The sequence below is a fragment of the Oncorhynchus clarkii genome, unplaced genomic scaffold (assembly GCF_045791955.1).
Source record: "Oncorhynchus clarkii lewisi isolate Uvic-CL-2024 unplaced genomic scaffold, UVic_Ocla_1.0 unplaced_contig_5647_pilon_pilon, whole genome shotgun sequence".
NCBI lineage: Eukaryota > Metazoa > Chordata > Actinopteri > Salmoniformes > Salmonidae > Oncorhynchus > Oncorhynchus clarkii.
The window spans coordinates 12,770-37,030 of record NW_027258013.1 but is presented as its reverse complement, the minus strand read 5'-3'; the positions used below and the strand labels follow the sequence as shown (position 1 = coordinate 37,030).

At 45.4% G+C, this 24,261-nt stretch overlaps 1 protein-coding gene across 1 annotated transcript in view; it reads left to right on the top strand.

Annotated features, from left to right (window-relative positions):
* LOC139394507 (dynein axonemal heavy chain 6-like) overlaps positions 1 to 20,634 on the top strand; it is a 153,574-nt gene extending 132,940 nt beyond the window's left edge. The window contains exons 69-81 of the mRNA XM_071142580.1: positions 481 to 641; positions 1,404 to 1,492; positions 2,232 to 2,378; positions 3,732 to 3,870; positions 5,747 to 5,866; positions 6,336 to 6,457; positions 8,385 to 8,514; positions 9,181 to 9,308; positions 12,024 to 12,209; positions 14,200 to 14,272; positions 16,883 to 17,034; positions 18,873 to 19,095; positions 20,295 to 20,634. Of these exons, the coding sequence (XP_070998681.1) occupies positions 481 to 641; positions 1,404 to 1,492; positions 2,232 to 2,378; positions 3,732 to 3,870; positions 5,747 to 5,866; positions 6,336 to 6,457; positions 8,385 to 8,514; positions 9,181 to 9,308; positions 12,024 to 12,209; positions 14,200 to 14,272; positions 16,883 to 17,034; positions 18,873 to 19,095; positions 20,295 to 20,398 (1,774 nt within the window). The 3' untranslated portion in view covers positions 20,399 to 20,634. The remainder of the gene's footprint in view (positions 1 to 480; positions 642 to 1,403; positions 1,493 to 2,231; positions 2,379 to 3,731; positions 3,871 to 5,746; positions 5,867 to 6,335; positions 6,458 to 8,384; positions 8,515 to 9,180; positions 9,309 to 12,023; positions 12,210 to 14,199; positions 14,273 to 16,882; positions 17,035 to 18,872; positions 19,096 to 20,294) is intronic.
* The last annotated feature ends 3,627 nt before the right edge of the window (positions 20,635 to 24,261 follow it).

Sequence of the window (24,261 nt, the reverse complement as noted above, 5' to 3'; positions counted from 1 at the left end):
TCAGTATTAACCCCATGTCTCTCTCTCCAGGGTGAGGTCTATCTCTCTAGGTCAGGGTCTCTCAGGATTAACTCTCTGTCTCTCAGTGTTAACCCTCTGTCTCTCTCTCCAGGGTGAGGTCTATCTCTCTAGGTCAGGGTCTCTCAGTGTTAACCTTCTGTCTCTCTCTCCAGGGTGAGGTCTATCTCTCTAGGTCAGGGTCTCTCAGTATTAACCCCATGTCTCTCTCTCCAGGGTGAGGTCTATCTCTCTAGGTCAGGGTCTCTCAGTATTAACTCTCTGTCTCTCAGTATTAACCCCATGTCTCTCTCTCCAGGGTGAGGTCTATCTCTCTAGGTCAGGGTCTCTCAGTTTTAACTCTCTGTCTCTCAGTATTAACCCCATGTCTCTCTCTCCAGGGTGAGGTCTATCTCTCTAGGTCAGGGTCTCTCAGTTTTAACTCTCTGTCTCTCAGTATTAACCCCATGTCTCTCTCTCCAGGGTGAGGTCTATCTCTCTAGGTCAGGGTCAGGGTCCTATAGCTGAGAAGATGATTCTGGAAGCTCTGAAGAGTGGTAACTGGATCTTCCTCCAGAACTGTCACCTGGCTGTGTCCTGGATGTTAGCCATGGAGGAACTTATCAAGACCTTCACTGAGCCGGGTCAGACACCCTAAACACACACACACACCACCTACACACAGACACACACAGACACACACACATAACCTACACACAGACACCCGTGACACACACACACCACCTACACACAGACACACACACTGTAGACACACACACACACCCTACACACAGACACACACACACTCACATAACCTACACACAGACACCCGTGACACACACACACCACCTACACACAGACACACACACTGTAGACACACACACACACCCTACACACAGACACACACACACACACATAACCTAAACACACACACCCTAAACACACACACACCATTTATATTGACCATATTCCCTACAGTATATGACATCCTAGGTCATATAGGTAGGATGTAGGATTTGTTCTTAACTGACTTGCCTAGTTAAATAAAGGTAAAATAAAAAATAAATAAATAAATAAAACAAAGTAGATGTCCTAACCGACTTGCCAAAACTATAGTTTGTTTACAAGAAATTTGTGGAGTGGTTGAAAAAATAGTTTTAATGACTCCAACCTAAGTGTATGTAAACTTCCGACTTCAACTGTATGTACCTGGGTATCAGGTGGTGTGAGGTGTTGCTGTGTGGTTTGGTCAGGACACAAGGTGAATGGGGATTTGAATGGCTCTCACACACACACCCTGCACCTGCGGCTGTCCTGTGCTGCTGGACCTCTCTACGACACGCTATGGACTGGACTGACCCTGTGTTTATGTCTACTGACTCATTCTGTCACCTCCTCCCTGTTAGACACGGTGATCCATGAGAACTTCAGGTTGTTCCTGAGCTCCATGCCCACCAAGGTGTTCCCTGTCACCGTCCTCCAGAACTCTGTCAAGGTAACACTCACCTTTACACTCTGTCACAGGACATAGAGACCTTCGATTCTACAACTCAAACTTAGGTTCTACTACTCCGTTTTAGATTCTGGAACTCAGTCTTAGATGATGAAACTCAGTTTTAGGTTCTAGAATTCAGTCTTAGGTTCTAGAATTCAGTCTTATGTTCTGGAATCTGTCTTAGGTTGTAGAATCTGTTTTAGGTTCTGGAATCTCAGTCTTAGGTTCTACAATCTCAGTCTTAGTTCTACAACTCAGTCTTAGGTTCTAGAGCATAATCTTGGATTAAATTGAAACAGGATTCTCAAGGCTCTGTTGAGATATTTTGGGATCTTTTCCATAAATATTTTTCCTGTTGCGTCTTTGGACAGATTGTCCTCTCAACCTTAGCCACTCCTCTCAACCTTAGCCACTCCGGACAGTGTTTCATATCCCTCACAGGGCCTTCTCTAACCACGAGAGAGTGGTCCTGTCACACATGGCTTACACACACATGTAGGGCCATCACTCTTTATAGACACATACACACGTGTGTGCTCACACACACCTAACCCATGTAATTGAGCGTGGGTGCATATCTATGTCTCGGAATTATCTGATTCGTTATCCTTTTATTTCCACATCTGTCTGTGGACGTCTGTGTGTCTGTGGACATCTGTGTGTCTGTGGACGTGTGTGTGTGTGTGCCGTGGACGTCTGTGTGTGTGTGTGTGCGTGCGTGCGTGCGTGCGTGGGCCAGGTGACCAACGAGCCTCCTAAGGGTCTACGTGCCAATGTGCGCCGGGCGTTCACTGAGATCACCAACAACTTCTTTGAGGAGCACATCCTGGGACGCCAGTGGAGGAAGATCATCTTTGGAGTCTGCTTCTTCCACGCCATCATACAGGTCAGAACACACCTCCTACTGTATTCATTATGTCAGAACACACCTCCTACTGTATTCATTATGTCAGAACACACACCTACTGTATTCATTATGTCAGAACACACACCTCCTACTGTAGTCATTATGTCAGCACACACACCTCCTACTGTATTCATTATGTCAGAACACACCTCCTACTGTATTCATTATGTCAGAACACACACCTCCTACTGTATTCATTATGTCAGAACACACACCTCCTACTGTATTCATTATGTCAGAACACACACCTCCTACTGTATTCATTAGGTCAGAACACACACCTCCTACTGTATTCATTATGTCAGAACACACACCTCCTACTGTATTCATTATGTCAGAACACACACCTCCTACTGTATTCATTATGTCAGAACACACACCTCCTACTGTATTCATTATGTCAGAACACACACCTCCTACTGTATTCATTAGGTCAGAACACACACCTCCTACTGTATTCATTATGTCAGAACACACACCTACTGTATTCATTATGTCAGAACACACACCTCCTACTGTATTCATTATGTCAGAACACACACCTCCTACAGTATTCATTATGTCAGAACACACACCTCCTACTGTATTCATTATGTCAGAACACACACCTCCTACTGTATTCATTATGTCAGAACACACACCTCCTACTGTATTCATTATGTCAGAACACACACCTTCTACTGTATTCATTATGTCAGACAACACACCTCCTACTGTATTCATTATGTCAGAACACACACCTCCTACTGTAGTCATTATGTCAGAACACACACCTCCTACTGTATTCATTATGTCAGAACACACACCTCCTACTGTATTCATTATGTCAGAACACACACCTCCTACTGTATTCATTATGTCAGAACACACCTCCTACTGTATTCATTATGTCAGAACACACCTCCTACTGTATTCATATGTCAGAACACACACCTCCTACTGTAGTCATTATGTCAGAACACACCTCCTACTGTATTCATTATGTCAGAACACACACCTCCTACTGTATTCATTATGTCAGAACACACACCTCCTACTGTATTCATTATGTCAGAACACACACCTCCTACTGTATTCATTATGTCAGAACACACACCTACTGTATTCATTATGTTAGAACACACACCTCCTACTGTATTCATTATGTCAGAACACACACCTCCTACTGTATTCATTATGTCAGAACACACACCTCCTACTGTATTCATTATGTCAGAACACACACCTCCTACTGTATTCATTATGTCAGAACACACCTCCTACTGTATTCATTGTCTTTGTAACTGATGTTGAGATTGACAGTAGAATAAAAACGCTGAGTGTGTGTTGCAGGAGAGGAAGAAGTTTGGTCCTCTGGGTTGGAACATCCGTTATGAGTTCAACGACAGCGACAGAGAGTGTGCCCTGCTCAACCAGAACCTCTACTGTCAGACTGGTCACATACCCTGGGATGCTCTCATCTACATCACTGGTAGGACTGTGTGTGTATCGGCCGCCCTGCCTGTCTCCCTCCTTACCTGTCTCCCTGCCTGCCTCCTTGCCTCCCTTCCTGCCTGCCTGTCTCCCTGCCTCCCTCCCTGCCTGCCTGTCTCCCTGCCTCCCTCCCTGTCTGTCTGTCTCCCTCCTTGCCTGTCTCCCTGCCTGCCTCCTTGCCTCCCTCCCTGCCTGTCTCCCTTCCTGCCTCCCTGTCTGTCTCCCTTCCCGCCTCCCTCCCTGCCTGTCTGTCTCCCTCCTTGCCTGTCTCCCTGCCTCCCTCCCTGCCTACCTGTCTCCCTGCCTCCCTCCCTGTCTGTCTGTCTCCCTCCTTGCCTGCCTCCTTGCCTCCCTCCCTGCCTGCCTGTCTCCCTTCCCGCCTCCCTGTCTGCCTGTCTCCCTGCCTGCCTGTCTCCCTTCCCGCCTCCCTGTCTGCCTGTCTCCCTGTCTGCCTGTCTCCCTCCTTGCCTGTCTCCTTTCCCGCCTCCCTGTCTGCCTGTCTCCCTGCCTGTCTCCCTGCCTGTCTCCCTGTCTGTCTGTCTCCCTCCTTGCCTGTCTCCCTGCCTGCCTCCTTGCCTCCCTCCCTGCCTGCCTGTCTCCCTTCCCGCCTCCCTGTCTGCCTGTCTCCCTGCCGGGTCCTCCATTATTCACATTACTGCTGGCCACTGTGAGGTTCTGGGAGGTTTAGTAGCAGGGAATACCCTGAGGTTCTGGGAGGTTCAGTATCAGGGAAGACCCTGAGGTTCAGGGAGGTTTAGTAGCAGGGAAGACCCTGAGGTTCTGGGAGGTTTAGTAGCAGGGAAGACCCTGAGGTTCTGGGAGGTTTAGTAGCAGGGAAGGCCCTGAGGTTCTGGGAGGTTTAGTAGCAGGGAAGACCCTGAGGTTCTGGGATGTTTAGCAGCAGGGAAGACCCTGAGGTTCTGGGAGGTTCAGTAGCAGGGAAGACCCTGAGGTTCAGGGAGGTTTAGTAGCAGGGGAGACCCTGAGGTTCTGGGAGGTTTAGTAGCAGGGAAGACCCTGAGGTTCTGAGAGGTTTAGTAGCAGGGAAGGCCCTGAGGTTCTGAGAGGTTTAGTAGCAGGGAAGACCCTGCGGTTCTGAGAGGTTTAGTAGCAGGTATTGTTGTGAATTGTTAGACACTACTGTACTTTTGTAGCTAGGAACACAAGCATTTCGCTACACCTGCAATAACATGTGACCAGTAAAATTGGATTTGATTTGCGAATGATGTTTGACAAGGAGGTGTCCACATACACTACATTACAAAAAGTATCTCTACACTGACATGTTTTTCCCCTTTTTCAAATTTGACCTTCTAATAATGATTATACACCATTTAAAATATATTTGGGGGGATTACACGCTCCTGAGGCCAGATTTTATTTCATTACTGATTTCTTCCATTAAGTTTTTTCAGGCTTTGTAATGTTTGTTTAATTCCTCATTTAACCGTTCTTTGTATGCAGAAACCATCCATTTGAAAATCATTGGGTGTTTAACCTAGCATGATATAGTTTTAAACATCCTGAATAAAAGTGTTCCTCTCTCACGTAGTGTAATAACTGAAAGGTAGACAGAAGGGTTCCGCTGGGTTCCACCGTGTTCTGCATACTAAAGTTTAGAACCTCTATTAGAACCTTCCATTTACCCAGCAGACCCTCTGTTCCAGCTCCACTCTGTCTGTAATAGGAATGATTCCAAATGAGCACATGTGTTTTCCACAGCAGGTTCATGTGAAGTGGGTCGTGTTCATTAGGGAAATGACCGTAAAACCAACATGAGCATTTCTTCTGGAGGTAACCCCTCCAGGTTTCTGTCCATGTTCTTCCTTTCAGTACCTAATGACTCCCCCCACCCTCACCCTCTCTCCCCCCAGGGGAGATAACCTACGGAGGCAGGGTGACTGATGCCTGGGACCAGCGCTGTCTCCGCACCATCCTCAAAAGGTTCTTCTCTCCTGTCACCCTGGACCCAGGGTACACCTTCTCCACCTCAGGTGAAGACCACTGTGTGTGTGTGTGCGTGCGTGCAAATTTGTGTGTACAATTTGTGTGTACAAATGTTGCTGAATCTGAGAAATGGGGGAAAGGTGTGTCCTGTTGTGTGTGTGTTCAGTGAGATCTAACTGTTGGTATTCTGTCTGTGTGTGTTCAGTGAGATCTAACTGTTGGTATTCTGTCTGTGTTTGTTCAGTGAGATCTAACTGTTGGTATTCTGTGTGTGTGTGTTCAGTGAGATCTAACTGCTGGTTTTCTGTGTGTGTGTGTTCAGTGAGATCTAACTGTTGGTATTCTGTGTGTGTGTGTTCAGTGACATCTAACTGTTGGTATTCTGTGTGTGTGTGTTCAGTGAGATCTAACTGTTGGTTTTCTGTGTGTGTGTGTTCAGTGAGATCTAACTGTTGGTATTCTGTGTGTGTGTGTTCAGTGAGATCTTACTGTTGGTATTCTGTGTGTGTGTGTCAGGTGTCTACTTTGCCCCCGAGGCAGACAGACTGAGTGACTATAACAGGTACATAGAGAACCTTCCTCTCATAGACGACCCTGAGATCTTTGGTATGCACGAGAACGCCAACCTCGCCTTCCAGGTCAGACACTTCACTCTGCTTATACAGTGTCTTGCGAAAGTATTCGGCCCCCTTGAACTTTGCGACCTTTTGCCACATTTCAGGCTTCAAACATAAAGATATAAAACTGTATTTTTTTGTGAAGAATCAACAACAAGTGGGACACAATCATGAAGTGGAACGACATTTATTGGATATTTCAAACTTTTTTAACAAATCAAAAACTGAAAAATTGGGCGTGCAAAATTATTCAGCCCCTTTACTTTCAGTGCAGCAAACTCTCTCCAGAAGTTCAGTGAGGATCTCTGAATGATCCAATGTTGACCTAAATGACTAATGATGATAAATACAATCCACCTGTGTGTAATCAAGTCTCCGTATAAATGCACCTGCACTGTGATTGTCTCAGAGGTCCGTTAAAAGCGCAGAGAGGATCATGAAGAACAAGGAACACACCAGGCAGGTCCGAGGTACTGTTGTGAAGAAGTTTAAAGCCGGATTTGGATACAAAAAGATTTCCCAAGCTTTAAACAACACAAGGATCACTGTGCAAGCGATAATATTGAAATGGAAGGAGTATCAGACCACTGCAAATCTACCAAGACCTGGCCGTCCCTCTAAACTTTCAGCTCATACAAGGAGAAGACTGATCAGAGATGCAGCCAAGAGGCCCATGATCACTCTGGATGAACTGCAGAGATCTACAGCTGAGGTGGGAGACTCTGTCCATAGGACAACAATCAGTCGTATATTGCACAAATCTGGCCTTTATGGAAGAGTGGCAAGAAGAAAGCCATTTCTTAAAGATATCCATAAAAAGTGTTGTTTAAAGTTTGCCACAAGCCACCTGGGAGACACACCAAACATGTGGAAGAAGGTGCTCTGGTCAGATGAAACCAAAATTGAACTTTTTGGCAACAATGCAAAATGTTATGTTTGGCGTGAAAGCAACACTGCTCATCCCTCTGAACACACCATCCCCACTGTCAAACATGGTGGTGGCAGCATCATGGTTTGGGCCTGCTTTTCTTCAGCAGGGACAGGGAAGATGGTTAAAATGGATGGGAAGATGGATGGAGCCAAATACAGGACCATTCTGGAAGAAAACCTGATGGAGTCTGCAAAAGACCTGAGACTGGGACGGAGATTTGTCTTCCAACAAGACAATGATCCAAAACATAAAGCAAAATCTACAATGGAATGGTTCAAAAATAAACATATCCAGGTGTTAGAATGGCCAAGTCAAAGTCCAGACCTGAATCCAATCGAGAATCTGTGGAAAGAACTGAAAACTGCTGTTCACAAATGCTCTCCATCCAACCTCACTGAGCTCGAGCTGTTTTGCAAGGAGGAATGGGAAAAAATGTCAGTCTCTCGATGTGCAAAACTGATAGAGACATACCCCAAGCGACTTACAGCTGTAATCGCAGCAAAAGGTGGCGCTACAAAGTATTAACTTAAGGGGGCTGAATAATTTTGCACGCCCAATTTTTCAGTTTTTGATTTGTTAAAAAAGTTTGAAATATCCAATAAATGTCGTTCCACTTCATGATTGTGTCCCACTTGTTGTTGATTCTTCACAAAAAAATACAGTTTTATATCTTTATGTTTGAAGCCTGAAATGTGGCAAAAGGTCGCAAAGTTCAAGGGGGCCGAATACTTTCGCAAGGCACTGTATATTCTCACCTTTATCTCAGTGGGCTAATACTGGCTTGGGGACAATTAACGATACAGTACCTAATTGAAAATTTGTTTCGACAGATTTTGTTCATGTACTGTCTGAAAATAAGAGGTCAGATCACTAATACAAAACATGTCTTTAGCCAGTTAAGAGGAGAACATTACATTTGATGCTGACAACATGGATACATAATGTAGGCGTACATAGTCTGTGTCCTGTGGGGTACTTGTCATCCCTAAAACGGTGAGGTCCTGTCTGTCTGTACAGCGTCTGGAGACTATGACCCTGATCAACACCATCCTGGAGGTACAGCCTCGCTCGTCAGCCCGCGGCGGGGGCAAGAGCAACGACGAGATCGTCCACGAGCTGGCCGACTCCATCCTCGCCAAGATCCCGGGTGAGAGAGAGAGACGCACGTAAACACACACACACACACGTTTCAGGCTTGATTTATTCTGGTGCTTTTACAGTTTGATGTTCGCTTTGGTTTGAAATTAAAGTTAGTCTCTCTAAACTCATCATAGTGTGGTTGAAGTCACTGTCTGATCTGTCTGCCTGTCTCTCTGTCGGTCTGTCTGTGTCTGTCTCTCTTTCTGACTGTCTCTCTGTCTGTCTGTCTGTGTCTGTCTCTCTTTCTGACTGTCTCTCTGTCTGTCTGTCTGTGTCTGTCTCTCTTTCTGACTGTCTCGTCTGTCTGTCTGTCTCTCTTTCTGACTGTCTCGTCTGTCTGTCTGTCTCTATGTCGGTCTGTGTCTGTCTCTCTTTCTGACTGTCTCTATGTCGGTCTGTGTGTGTGTGTCTGTCTTTCTTTCTGACTGTCTCTATGTCGGTCTATCTGTGTCTCTCTGTCGGTCTGTCTGTCTGTGTCTGTCTCTCTTTCTGACTGTCTCGCTGTCACTGTCTGTCTGTGTCTGTCTGTCTGTGTCTGTCTGATCTGTCTCTCTGTCTGATCTGTCTGCCTGTCTCTATGTCGGTCTGTCTCTCTGTCTGTCTGTGTCTGTCTGATCTGTCTCTCTGTCTGACTGTCTGTCTGATCTGTCTCTCTGTCGGTCTGTCTCCTCAGAGTGTCTGGATATGGATGAGGCAGCAGAGGCTCTGTTTATTCGTGACGCCAACGGACGCCTCAACTCCCTCACCACCGTCCTCGGACAGGAAGTAGACCGCTTTAACAACCTGCTGCGGGTCCTCAGGGTGAGTCAGGGGTCAGGCATTAGAGGTCAGGGGTCAGACATTAGAGGTCAGGGGTCAGACATTAGAGGTCAGGGGTCAGGCATTAGAGGTCAGGGGTCCCAGTTGTCAGCCATTCATTTTTCAGTGTATTTAAATGCTGTGAAATCAGGAGATGATGATTGGTAATGGAAATGCATTGAAAAGGTCCTTGATGAAATGTTAGGACAGCTGTATCGGTCCATGGTTCCAGCTGCTGCCCCTAGGTCTCAATGGAAGGTCCCCAGAGGCATAGTGGAGGGACATACAGTGCATTCGGAATCTATTCACCCCTTGACTTTTTACACATTTTGTTAAAGCCTTATTCTAAAATGTATTAAATTTAGTTTTTTATCATCAATCTACACACAATAGCCCATAAAGACAAAGCAACAAAAAAAGTTCAAAAATGTTGGCTTTAAAAAAAAATACATAGGTAATCAGACCCTTTACTCAGTACTTTGTTGAAGCACCTTTGGCAGTGATTACAGCCTCCAGTCTTCCTGGGTATGACGCTACAAGCTTGGCACACCTGTTTTTGGGGAGTTTCTCCCATTCTTCTCTGTAGATCCTCTCAAGCTCTGTCAGGTTGGATGGGGAGCGTCGCTGCACAGCTATTTTCAGATCTCTCCAGACATGTTAGATTGGGTTCGAGTCTGGGCTCTGGCTGGGCCACTCAATGACATTCAGAGACTTCTCCCGAAGCCACTCCTGCATTGTCTTGGCTGTTTACTTAGGGTTGTTGTCCTGTTGGAAGGTGAACCAGTCCTGAGCGCTCTGGAGCAGGTTTTCATCAAGGATCTCTCTGTACTTTGCTCCGTTCATCTTTCCCTCGATTCTCACTATTCTCCCAGTCCCTGCCGCTGAAAAACATCCCCACAGCATGATGCTGCCACCACCATGCTTCACTGTAGGGATGGTGCCAGGTTTCCTCCAGACGTGATGTTTGGCATTCAGGCCAAAGTGTTCAATCTTGGTTTCATCAGACCAGTGAATCTTGTTTCTCATGGTCTGAGAGTTATTTAGGTGCCTCTTGGCAAACTCCAAGTAGGCTGTCATGTGCCTTTTTACTGAGGAGTGGCTTCCACTTCCACTTGCCACTCTACTATAAAGGTCTCATTGGTGGAGTGCTGCAGAGATGATTGTCCATCTGGAAGGTTCTCCCATCTCCACAAAGGAACTCTAGAGCTGAGTGACCATCAGGTTCTTGGTCACCTTCCTGAACAAGGCCCTTCTCCCTGATTGCTCAGTTTGGCCAGGCAGCCAGCTCTAGATAGAGTCTTGGTGTTCCAAACTTCTTCCATTATAGAATGATGGAAGACACTGTTCTTGGGGACCTTCAATGCTGCAGACAGTTGTTTTGTACCCTTCCCCAGATCTGTGCCTCCACACAATCCTGTCTCAGAGCTCTACGGTTTTTGCTCTGACATGCACTGTCAACTGTTGGTACCTTATATAGATCTCAAGCACAGGAGGTTGGTGGCACCTTCATTTGGGAGGATGGGCTCGTTGTAATGACTGGAACAGAATCAGTGGAATGGTATCAAATACACAAATACATGGGTGTGTGTGATGCCATTCCATTTGCTCCGTACCAGACATTATTATGAGCCGTTCTCCCTCAGCAGCCTCCGCTGATCTCAAGGATGATCCATGGAAACAGGAAACAGGATGCACCGGAGCTCAATTTTGAGGTTTATCGATAAGGCTGAATACTTATGTAAATGTTATATTTCATTTTTTATATATATATTTTGCAAACATTTCTAAAAACCTGTTTTCGCTTTGTCATTATATGGTATTGTGTGTAGATTGATGAGGGAAAAATATAATTTGATCCATTTTAGAATAAGGCTGTAATGTAACAAAATGTGGAAAAAGGGAATGTGTTTGAATCTGTATGTGTTTATAAGGACAGATGCTGCAGCCACATTGTTGGCAAACCGTTACTGCAGTGGTGACCTCTGGGTTTATGATGTTCTCTTGTGGATGTCTCAGATAAACACCCACAAACACTTCTCCTCACATTCAGCCTCCCCTCCCTCCCTCCCTCCCTCCCTCCCTCCCTCCCTCCCTCCCAGGTATCTCTGGGTTTAAGATGTTCTCTTGTGGATGTCTCAGATAAACACCCACAAACACTTCTCCTCACATTCAGCCTCCCCTCCCTCCCTCCCTCCCAGGTATCTCTGGGTTTATGATGTTCTCTTGTGGATGGCTCAGATAAACACCCACAAACACTTCTCCTCACATTCAGCCTCCCTCCCTCCCTCCCTCCCTCCCTCCCTCCCTCCCTCCCTCCCTCCCTCCCTCCCTCCCTCCCTCCCTCCCTCCCTCCCTCCCTCCCCAGGTGTCTCTGGGTTTATGATGTTCTCTTGTGGATGGCTCAGATAAACACCCACAAACACTTCTCCTCACATTCAGCCTCCCCTCCCTCCCTCCCTTCCTCCCTCCCCAGGTGTCTCTGGGTTTATGATGTTCTCTTGTGGATGGCTCAGATAAACACCCACAAACACTTCTCCTCACATTCAGCCTCCCCTCCCTCCCTCCCTCCCTCCCTCCCTCCCTCCCTCCCTCCCTCCCTCCCTCCCTCCCTCCCTCCCCAGGTGTCTCTGGGTTTATGATGTTCTCTTGTGGATGGTTCAGATAAACACCCACAAACACTTCTCCTCACATTCAGCCTCCCCTCCCTCCCTCCCCCAGGTGTCTCTGTGTACCCTCCAGAAGGCTATAGCAGGGCTGGTAGTGATGTCAGAGGAGATGGAGAGGATCTACATCAGTTTCCTCAACAACCAGGTTCCAAACCACTGGAGCACCTCAGCCTACCCCTCCCTCAAACCTCTGGCCAGCTGGGTTAAAGACCTGGCCCTCAGGACCTGCTTCATCGAGGTGACAGAGACATCTCTCTCTCATAGACACGTGTTGCTGTACAGTTGGGTCAATGAACCTCTCTTTAAGTCCTGAGTCAGACAATTTACCCCCAAAACCACTATTTGTGTACATATGTATCGATGTACTACGACACAGTGAAACACTATATTTACTTCTCTCAGACGTTTATGGATGTTGTCATTACATCAGATGGGAAGACTTGTGTGTTGTCATTACATCAGATGATAAGACTTGTGTGTTTGTGTGTTGTCATTACATCAGATGGGAAGACTTGTGTGTTTGTGTGTTGTCATTACATCAGATGATAAGACTTGTGTGTTTGTGTGTTGTCATTACATCAGATGATAAGACTTGTGTGTTTGTGTGTTGTCATTACATCAGATGATAAGACTTGTGTGTTTGTGTGTTGTCATTACATCAGATGATAAGACTTGTGTGTTTGTGTGTTGTCATTACATCAGATGATAAGACTTGTGTGTTGTCATTACATCAGATGGGAGACTTGTGTGTTTGTGTGTTGTCATTACATCAGATGATAAGACTTGTGTGTTTGTGTGTGTATGAGTGTGTTTTACATATGTAGGCAATGTGGTATGATATAGTGGAAACAGAACATCTATGTTTGCGTGCTCTTGTTGTTAACATTTCTGTGATCACACACACACACACACTCAGACGAATGTGGATTTTCTCTTACAGGAACTCCGCCCAGGCACACACACACACACACACACACACAGTCATTATCAGGGGTAGTGAGATGGGATGATGTGATGAGAGAATCATGTTTAAACATTAGCAGCCCGCTATCCACTTGACTTCTTTCTTTCTCGTCTCTTACTCCCACGTTCCATTCTTCTGTGCCCTTGCTCTGTATTTGCTCATCTCTATCTTTCTCTCGCTCTCTTTCTCTCTTTCTCTCTCCCTAGTCTTCTCTCTCTCTCTCCCTAGTTTTCTCTCTCTCTCTCTCCCTAGTCCTCTCTCTCTCTCCCTAGTCTTCTCTCTCTCTCTCCCTAGTCTTCTCTCTCTCTCTCTCTCTCTCTCCCTAGTCTTCTCTCTCTCTCTCTCCCTAGTCTTCTCTCTCTCTGTCTCTCCCTAGTCTTCTCTCTCTCTCTCCCTAGTCTTCTCTCTCTCTCTCCCTAGTCTTCTCTCTCTCTCTCCCTAGTCTTCTCTCTCTCTTTTTCTCCCTCTCTCTCCCTAGTCTTCTCTCTCTCTCCCTAGTCTTCTCTCTGTCTCTCTCCCTAGTCTTCTCTCTCTTTTTCTCCCTCTCTCTCCCTAGTCTTCTCTCTCTTTTTTTCTCCCTCTCTCTCCCTAGTCTTCTCTCTCTTTTTTCTCCTTCTTTCTCCCTAGTCTTCTCTCTCTTTTTTCTCCTTCTCTCTCCCTAGTCTTCTCTCTTTTTTCTCCTTCTCTCTCCCTAGTCTTCTCCCTCTTTTCTCCCTCTCTCTCCCTAGTCTTCTCTCTTTTTTCTCCCTCTCTGCCTAGTCTTCTCTCTCTTTTTTCTCCCTCTCTCTGCCTAGTCTTCTCTCTCTTTTTTCTCCCTCTCTCTCCCTAGTCTTCTCTCTCTTTGCTTGTCTCTATATCCAGTCTTCTCTCTCTTTTTTTGTCTCTATCTCCAGTCTTCTCTCTCCTCTATCAATTTACATTTTCTATTAGCATGTGAAACATATGTTAACAATGCCAAAGCCAGTGAACTAGATAATAATCTCTCTCTCTCTGCTCTCTGTCCATCTCTCGTTCTCTCTGTGCACTCGCTCCGTCGCCCCAGACTGAAGCGTCTGTTCCGGGAGACTGGTCTTACTGTGTGTTATGCAATCCCTAAATGTCTACACACAGACAGATGAACATAACCCCCGTCTCTGGTGACAGCCTTACAATTAGGTTCTGGGAACTGAGATTAACATAACCCAAACAAAATCACCCTCTGCTTCGTGTGTGTGTGTGTTCATGCAGGGAAACCAACTTCCTCTCTGTCTGTGTGTTTGTGTAGAACTGGATCACACGGGGTCAGCCCAAATCCTTCTGGATCTCTGGACTTTTCTTCCCTCAGGGCTTCCTCACTGGTCAGTACACACCGTCTCCTCTGTGTTCTGTTCTCTAGTCAATATTATGTAGTATTAAATATCACTGGTCAGTACACACCATCTCCTCTGTGTTCTGTTCTCTAGTCAATATTATGTAGTATTAAATATCACTGGTCAGTACACACCATCTCCTCTGTGTTCTGTTCTCTAGTCAATATTATGTAGTATTAAATATCACTGGTCAGTACACACCATCTCCTCTGTGTTCTGTTCTCTAGTCAATATTATGTAGTATTAAATATCACTGGTCAGTACACACCATCTCCTCTGTGTTCTGTTCTAGTCAATATTATGTAGTCTATTAAATATTCAATTTGCTGTACTCTATTAAATATTCAATATGCTGTACTCTAGTCAATATTATGTAGTCTATTAAATATTCAATATGCTGCTCTATATTCAATATTATGTAGCAAATAAATATTCAATATTTTGTTCCCTATTCAATATTATGTAGCAAAAGAATATTCAATATTCTGTTCTTTATTCAATATGATGTCGTCTATTCAATATGCTGTACTCTAGTCAAAAGTCTGTTCTCTTCAACATTGTAGTCTACTTCATATAGTACTGTGGTCACCAACCTTTTCTGAGTCAAGATCACTTTGAATCAAAATACATGCTGAGATCTACCGCTATGAGTTTTTATTACCATGACTTCAACAATGTAAGAAACATGAACCAATTAAAAACAGCTCTGTAGCAATGAGGTTTGTGCAGTAAACTACAGGCCCAATACATTGTCACCACATACTGGCTTTGCTTGAATTTACCTGCCAATGCATTGTTGTTCAGGACATTTAAAAAATATATATATATTTCAGAATTTCAGGTGGACTATATGATCACACCGGTAATAGATCCATTGTTGTATTACTTGTGAGGCACAGCTGAGTGAGCATACATTTAAATAATTAGCTTTTTATTTTACTGGGCTGATGGTCAGTCTCAGCGGAGGGAGAGAGCAGCAGACTGACCCCGACCAAAAAGGGACACCGTCTTCCAGCTGACGGCCAAACTCGAGTCGCAGTATTTCTGCCTCATGCACAAATTCATGTTGTTAGTCCTATGAACAGAGAAAGTGAAATATTCCTTGATATTAAAAAAGACCCAAGCCGCTAATAATAACAACAACGCCAGCCTACCTATACACTTTCCTCCTCATTGATTACAGGTGCACTGCTTGTTGTAGCGCTGAGGGGAAATAGGAAGAACGCACATTTTATGGGTTATAGAAGTGTTGAATACAAAGTGTTGACAGTGCTGAGTAAGACCTTAACATGAACTCACTCATATACACAGCATCTCTTTGCTGTATTCGTTGACAGTCTCTCTCTAGTCAGGGTTTTAAACGTTTTGAAGTCTCACTGTATCAATTTTGCCGTAGCTTTCTTTCATTGCCTGCTACGTCACTGCAAACATGGTCATCTGAGCATCTGATTGGCCAGCGGTGGCATAGTGCACTTGATTTCCTCTCCAGGCCCACCGGGACGGCAGAGTTTGTACCTTCAGTCACATACCTGGAGCGCAGGGCAGCTGAATGGGCTGCATCTACCACCAACAGAGACTAATAGAAAAACTAGGAACACAAGGCTTTATCGTTGGGTTATTTACAGAGATGTTTGGCGATGGACTAGAGATGCCTGGGAGATGGACCGGTTGGTGACCACTGATATAGTATGTTGTTGGGTTATTTACAGAGATGTTTGGCCATGGACTAGAGATGCCTGGGAGATGGACCGGTTGGTGACCACTGATATAGTATGTTGTTGGGTTATTTACAGAGATGTTTGGCGATGGACTAGAGATGCCTGGGAGATGGACCGATTGGTGACCACTGATATAGTATGTTGTTGGGTTATTTACAGAGATGTTTGGCGATGGACTAGAGATGCCTGGGAGATGGACCGGTTGGTGACCACTGATATAGTATGTTGTTGGGTTATTTACAGAATGTTTGGCGATGGACTAGAGATGCCTGGGAGATGGACCGGTTGGTGACCACTGATATAGTATGTTGTTGGGTTATTTACAGAGATGTTTAACGATGGACTAGAGATGCCTGGGAGATGGACTGGTTGGTGACCACTGATATAGTATGTTGTTGGGTTATTTACAGAAATGTTTGGCGATGGACTAGAGATGCCTGGGAGATGGACCGGTTGGTGACCACTGATATAGTATGTTGTTGGGTTATTTACAGAGATGTTTTGCGATGGACTAGAGATGCCTGGGAGATGGACCGGTTGGTGACCACTGATGTAGTATGTTGTTGGGTTATTTACAGAGATGTTTAACGATGGACTAGAGATGCCTGGGAGATGGACCGGTTGGTGACCACTGATATAGTATGTTGTTGGGTTATTTACAGAGATGTTTGGCGATGGACTAGAGATGCCTGGGAGATGGACCGGTTGGTGACCACTGATATAGTATGTTGTTGGGTTTGAGAGAGGTGCTGTATATTTATAAATCCTGTTATTGTTGAACAGGCCTGGGATCCGTCCAAAGTAGAGCACCAAACTGGGTTATAGTCCAGTTACTGAGATGTTGAAACGCTGTTGTGCTGTTCCCCCTCCTGTCCTGTAGGGGCGCTACAGAACCACGCCCGGACCTATAACCTCCCCATCGACGAGCTCAACTTTCGTTTCAACGTGTTGCCGGTCTACCTAGACCAGGGGGCCGTGAGCGAGGCGCTGAAGACCCTACCGGCCGGGGGCGAGCTGGACATGGACTCTGAGGTAGCTACAGGGAGGGGGGAGGGACATATTTAGACTGGTTGCCCTGAGGGCAGGAAGGAGTTTACTGCATCCTGCCTCCAAAGCACAGTCTGACTCTGTAAAAACATGAAGGAGCTAAGCTACTCGCTGATAGAAATGACTCCAACACACGTTGACCTCTGTGGGATGTTTAGAGGTCATCAGTGAATTAGTCAACTCGTCAGGTTCCTGGAGAGGTTTAGAACCGTATCTGGATCTTTATTAGGGACCCTGTGTTCTGGACTACCATGTCAGGTTCCTGGAGAGGTTTTAGAACCGTATCTGGATCATTATTAGGGACCCTGTGTTCTGGACTACCATGTCAGGTTCCTGGAGAGGTTTTAGAACCGTATCTGGATCTTTATTATGGACCCTGTGTTCTGGACTACCATGTCAGGTTCCTGGAGAGGTTTTAGAACCGTATCTGGACCATTATTAGGGACCCTGTGTTCTGGACTACCATGTCAGGTTCCTGGAGAGGTTTTAGAACCGTATCTGGATCATTATTAGGGACCCTGTGTTCTGGACTACCATGTCAGGTTCCTGGAGAGGTATCTGGACCATTATTAGGGACCCTGTGTTCTGGACTACCATGTCAGGTTCCTGGAGAGATTTTAGAACCGTATCTGGATCTTTATTAGGGACCCTGTGTTCTGGACTACCATGTCAGGTTCCTGGAGAGGTTTTAGAACCGTATCTGGATCATTATTAGGGACCCTGTGTTCTGGACTACCATGTCAGGTTCCTGGAGAGGTATCTGGACCATTATTAGGGACCCTGTGTTCTGGACTACCATGTCAGGTTCCTGGAGAGGTTTTAGAACCGTATCTGGATCATTATTAGGGACCCTGTGTTCTGGACTACCATGTCAGGTTCCTGGAGAGGTTTTAGAACCGTATCTGGATCATTATTAGGGACCCTGTGTTCTGGACTACCATGTCAGGTTCCTGGAGAGGTATCTGGACCATTATTAGGGACCCTGTGTTCTGGACTACCATGTCAGGTTCCTGGAGAGGTTTTAGAACCGTATCTGGATCATTATTAGGGACCCTGTGTTCTGGACTACCATGTCAGGTTCCTGGAGAGGTATCTGGACCATTATTAGGGACCCTGTGTTCTGGACTACCATGTCAGGTTCCTGGAGAGGTTTTAGAACCGTATCTGGATCATTATTAGGGACCCTGTGTTCTGGACTACCATGTCAGGTTCCTGGAGAGGTTTTAGAACCGTATCTGGATCATTATTAGGGACCCTGTGTTCTGGACTACCATGTCAGGTTCCTGGAGAGGTATCTGGACCATTATTAGGGACCCTGTGTTCTGGACTACCATGTCAGGTTCCTGGAGAGGTTTTAGAACCGTATCTGGATCATTATTAGGGACCCTGTGTTCTGGACTACCATGTCAGGTTCCTGGAGAGGTATCTGGACCATTATTAGGGACCCTGTGTTCTGGACTACCATGTCAGGTTCCTGGAGAGGTTTTAGAACCGTATCTGGATCATTATTAGGACCCTGTGTTCTGGACCACCATGTCAGGTTCCTGGAGAGGTTTAAGAACCGTGTCTGGACCATTATTAGGACCCTGTGTTCTGGACCATGTCACATGACCTAGATTTAAACCTTTATTTAAAGCCTGGTCCAGAAATGAGAATTAGACCTAAAATGAAAACAACTGTCTGAGGATAGTGCTGGACGATGAAGCTTTAACTAAAAGTTCAACACCAGGTCATGTGACATGATTGTCCAAAACCCAGGCCTCTAATCACAATGTATCATAATATGACATTATGGTAACTACAGTACCACTCTGTCTCCATAGCTACCCGCCATCAACGACGGCGTGCTGGTGCACGGGATGTTCATGGACGCCAGTCGCTGGGACGACGTCGACATGGTGATGGAGGATGCGTTGCCGCGGGTGATGAACGCCATGCTTCCCGTGGTGCACTTCGAACCCCAGCAGAACTATGACCCTGATCCGTCTCTCTACCAGGCTCCGCTGTACAAGACCTCAGCTCGGGCTGGGACTTTGTCTACTACAGGTAAGGACACCTACCTAATATTCAGTTTCACAGTTTCTCAGGACATGGACTCTACAAGGTGTTGAAAGCGTTCCACAGGGATACTGGCCCATGTTGACTCCAATGCTTCCCACAGTTGTGTCAAGTTGTCTGGATGTCCTTTGGGTGGTGGACCATTCTTGTTACACACAGGAAACTGTTGAGTGTGAAAAACCCAGCAGCGCTGCAGTTCTTGACGCAAACCAGTGAGCCTGACACCTACTACCATACCCCATTCAGGCACTTCAATCTGTTGTCTTCCATTCACCCTCTGAGTATCACACATACACAATCCATGTCTCAATTGTCTCAATGGGCAAGACTAAAGATTTAGGTGCTTTTGAACGGGGTATGGTAGTAGGTGCCAGACCTGTGTGTTCTCTGGTCCTCTGCATCATGTCCAGATAGTGACAGATCTGTGTGTTCTCTGGTCCTCTGCATCATGTCCAGATAGTGACAGACCTGTGTGTTCTCTGGTCCTCTGCATCATGTCCAGATAGTGACAGACCTGTGTGTTCTCTGGTCCTCTGCATCATGTCCAGATAGTGACAGACCTGTGTGTTCTCTGGTCCTCTGCATCATGTCAAGATAGTGACAGACCTGTGTGTTCTCTGGTCCTCTGCATCATGTCCAGATAGTGACAGACCTGTGTGTTCTCTGGTCCTCTGCATCATGTTCAGATAGTGACAGACCTGTGTGTTCTCTGCATCATGTCCAGATAGTGACAGACCTGTGTGTTCTCTACATCATGTCCAGATAGTGACAGACCTGTGTGTTCTCTACATCATGTCCAGATAGTGACAGACCTGTGTGTTCTCTACATCATGTCCAGATAGTGACAGACCTGTGTGTTCTCTACATCATGTCCAGATAGTGACAGACCTGTGTGTTCTCTACATCATGTCCAGATAGTGACAGACCTGTGTGTTCTCTGCATCATGTCCAGATAGTGACAGACCTGTGTGTTCTCTGCATCATGGCCAGATAGTGACAGACCTGTGTGTTCTCTGCATCATGGCCAGATAGTGACAGACCTGTGTGTTCTCTGCATCATGTCCAGATAGTGACAGACCTGTGTGTTCTCTGCATCATGTCCAGATAGTGACAGACCTGTGTGTTCTCTGGTTCTCTGCATCATGTCCAGATAGTGACAGACCTGTGTACATCTCTCTCTCCCTCAGGCCACTCTACTAACTTTGTGGTGACGGTGATGCTGCCGTCCAGCCTGCCTAGTGACTACTGGATCACCAAGGCCTCAGCCCTGCTCTGTCAGCTCAACGAGTAGTGACCCACCCACAGGCACCACACACACACACACCGCTGTACTTCTGCACCTTCATTACCAGCAGCACTGATGAAGCCCATTGTCTATGGACTCTTGTTTTCTGGAAACCAGTGAGTGTTTCTCACGTCTGTATTGAGAAGTATTCTACCGTGTACTCTCTCTCCCTGCTAACCAGTTGAAGGGATTATTCTGGGGGCCCAAAATGGCATTTTTCTTTTCTTTTCCGAGTTGCTTTGATTAAATACCATGTAGCAGTGCTGTTGTGGTTTGTGCATTTTGCTGTGTGCCTGGGAGAAGAGCATGTCGCTACACCCTCAATAACAGCTGATAAACGATGTGGATGTCACCAATCAGGTTTGATTTGACGGGTTCAATTGTGTGTGGTGTGTTCAGTTCAGTCAATTTCTCTTCTCTTTCAGTGAACTGTAGCAACATATTAACACCCCTGTGTCTGAAATGCTCCCGACATGCCTTTATCCCCCCCCCCCCCCCCCCACACACACACACAGTCGACAGGAAGTGTAGACTGCAGTGCTTTCATAGTCACTCGTGTAGCCTGCCAATGTGAAAGGAGAGGAAGATTGTCAATATTCACCAGGAGCATCACGTAAAATGCATCTGATGCGTGGTCAGGTAAAACTCTAATTCACATGTAAGAGATGGTACTTCAGTGTCCTGTGTCTCCCCCATTATAAATTAACCATGTCCTTCTCAGCTGAAGGGACACCTGCGATAGTGAACCACCTCGAACAAAAAGCTGTCCTCCTGCATTTAAAAACCACTGTTGACTTAATCTATTTCAATTTTTCTCTGAGGAAAAACACCATATATTTATCCTCTGTTACTGAAAAGTTATTTCAACACAGTAACTCACCCAGTGTGATGTCAACATTAGAATGCACACACAGGGATCTATACGGAACAAAAATCTAAACGCAACATGGAAACCGCCTGACCTCAACCCAATTGAGATGGTTTGGGATGAGTTGAAAAGCAGCCAACAAGTGCTCAGTATGTGGGAACTCCAAGACTGTTGGAAAAGCATTCCAGGTGAAGCTGGTTGAGAGAATGCCAAGAGTGTGCAAAACTGTCATCAAGGCAAAAGGTGGCTACTTTGAAGAATCTCATATCAAATATATTTCGATTTGTTTAACACTTTTTTGGTTACCACATGATTCTTTGTGTTATTCCATAGTTGCAATGTCTTCACTATTATTCTACAATGTAGAAAAACCCTTGAATGAGTAAGTATGTCCAAACTTTTGCCTGGTACTATATATGTTCATCACACCCTCAGGGAGTGAGGTGGAGGAGGAGAGCAAAAAGAGAGATGGAGGGATAGAAATGGTGCAGAGGAGTCTCTCTGGTCTTCACTGTTTCCTGTCTCCGCCTGCCGTTTATCTAGATCAATGATCTGTGTGGACGCTATGACAGGCCGCTGCTGTCGAGGTGTCTGATACACGGCTGATTGTTATGTTCCCTGTATCGATGCTACGATGCTAACGGAGAAGAGGAAGGTTTATCTAGATCACTGATCTGTGTGGACGCTATGACAGGCCGCTGCTGTCGAGGTGTCTGATACACGGCTGATTGTTACGTCCCCTGTATCGATGGTAATGGAGAAGAGGAAGATGACTGGACTCGTCGTGTTGTATTAAGAGGCAGGCCGTCTACTCAACAGATATGGTGGTAGGGAGTCAAGTGACGACATCAGTAATAAATTAATAGATGCGATGTACAGTTGAAGTCTGAAGTTTACATACACTTAGGTTGGAGTCATTAAAACTCGTTTTTCAACCACTCCACAAATGTATTGTTAACAAACTATAGTTTTGGCAAGTCAGTTAGGACATCTACTTTGTGCATGACACAAGTCATTTTTGCAACAATTGTTTATAGACAGATTTGTTTTACTTATAATTCACTGTATCACAAGTCCAGGGGGTCAGACGTTTACATACACTAAGTTGACTGTGCCTTTAAACAGCTTGGAAAATTCCCGAAAATGATGTCATGGCTTTAGAAGCAAATTGACAACATTTGAGTTAATTGGAGGTGTGTACCTGTAGATGTATTTCAAGACCTACCTTCAAACTCAGTGCCTCTTTGCTTGACATCATGGGACAATCAGACAAGACCTCAAACAAAATTGTAGACTTCCACAAGTCTGGTTCATCCTTGGGAGCAATTTCCAAACGCCTGAAGGTACCACGTTCATATGTACAAACAATAGTATGCAAGTATAAACACCATGGGACCACGCAGCTGTCATACCGCTCAGGAAGGAAATGCATTCTGTCTCCTAGAGATGAATGTACTTTGGTGCGAAAAGTGCAAATCAATCCCAGAACAACAGCAAAGGACCTTGTGAAGATGCTGGAAGAAACAGATACAAAAGTATCTATAGCCACAGTAAAACAAGTCCTATGTCGACATAACCTGAAAGGCTGCTCAGCAAGCAAGAAGCCACTGCTCCAAAACCGCCATAAAAAAGCCAGACTACGGTTTGCAACCGCACATGGGGACAAAGATCGTACTTTCTGGAGAAATGTCCTCTGGTCTGATGAAACAAAAATAGAACTGTTTGGCCATAATGACCATCGTTATGTTTGGAGATAAAAGGGGGAGGCTTGCAAGCCGAAGAACACCATCCCAACCGTGAAGCATGGGGGTGGCAGCATCATGTTGTCGGGGTGCTTTGCTGCAAGAGGGACTGGTGCACTTCACAAAATAGATGGCATCATGAAGAAAATAGATGGCATCATGAGGAGGAAAATTAAGTGGATATATTGAAGCAACATCTCAAGACATCAGTCAGGAAGTTAAAGCTTGGTTGCAAATGGGTCTTCCAAATGGACAATGACCCCAAGCATACTTCCAAAGTTATGGAAGGCTTAAGGACAATAAAGTCAAGGTATTGGAGTGGCCATCACAAAGCCCTGACCTCAATCCTATAGAAAATGTGTGGGCAGAAGTGATAAAGAGTGTGCGAGCAAGGAGGCCTACAAACCTGACACAGTTACACTAGCTCTGTCAGGAGGAATGGGTCAATATTCACCCAACTTATTGAGGGGAGCTTGTGGAAGGCTACCTGAAACGTTTGACCCAAGTTAAACAATTTAAAGGCAATGCTACCAAATACTAATTGAGTGTATGTAAACTTCTGGCCCACTGGGAATGTGATGAAATAAATAAAAGCTGAAATAAATCATTCTCTCTACTATTATTCTGACATTTCACATTCTTAAAATAAAGTGGTGATCCTAACTGACCTAAGACAGGGAATTTTACTAGGATTATATGTCAGGAAAAACTGAGTTTAAATATATTTGGCTAAGGTGTATGTAAACTTCCGACTTCAACTTCCGACTTCAACTCCATGATAAATAGTGTTACTGGCAGACTGTGCTGCAAGCCTGGAGCGAAACACAACGGATATTCCAATGTGTTCAAAACCTTTTGTACGTTTAGAGTCCCTGTCATTTGTAAACAAACAAAAAGCTGTTTTAGAAATGCACTGGCGTTGAATTGAGACAGTCCAGTCGGTTGTTTAAAGGGATCAGACAGTGCATCTAAAACCTGTTGGTGTGGATGGGGAAAAGGCTTTCTGTCTGTGTCCATGAATCCATTACCATAGACATCTGGACACAGTTGATTTGATTTGTGGACACAGAAAACCACACACGTGTGCACAAACACAAACACTGGGAGAAACACACACCACAATCTCTCTCACAGGCAAGCACACATCGCAAGCACACAGCACAGCAGGATCTGTTGTGATTTTCAAAGCCTCTGTCACAGATCTTAGCTTAGTATTCCTGCAGCAACAGAGTCCCAGAAAACGGAATCTGTAAAGAGGA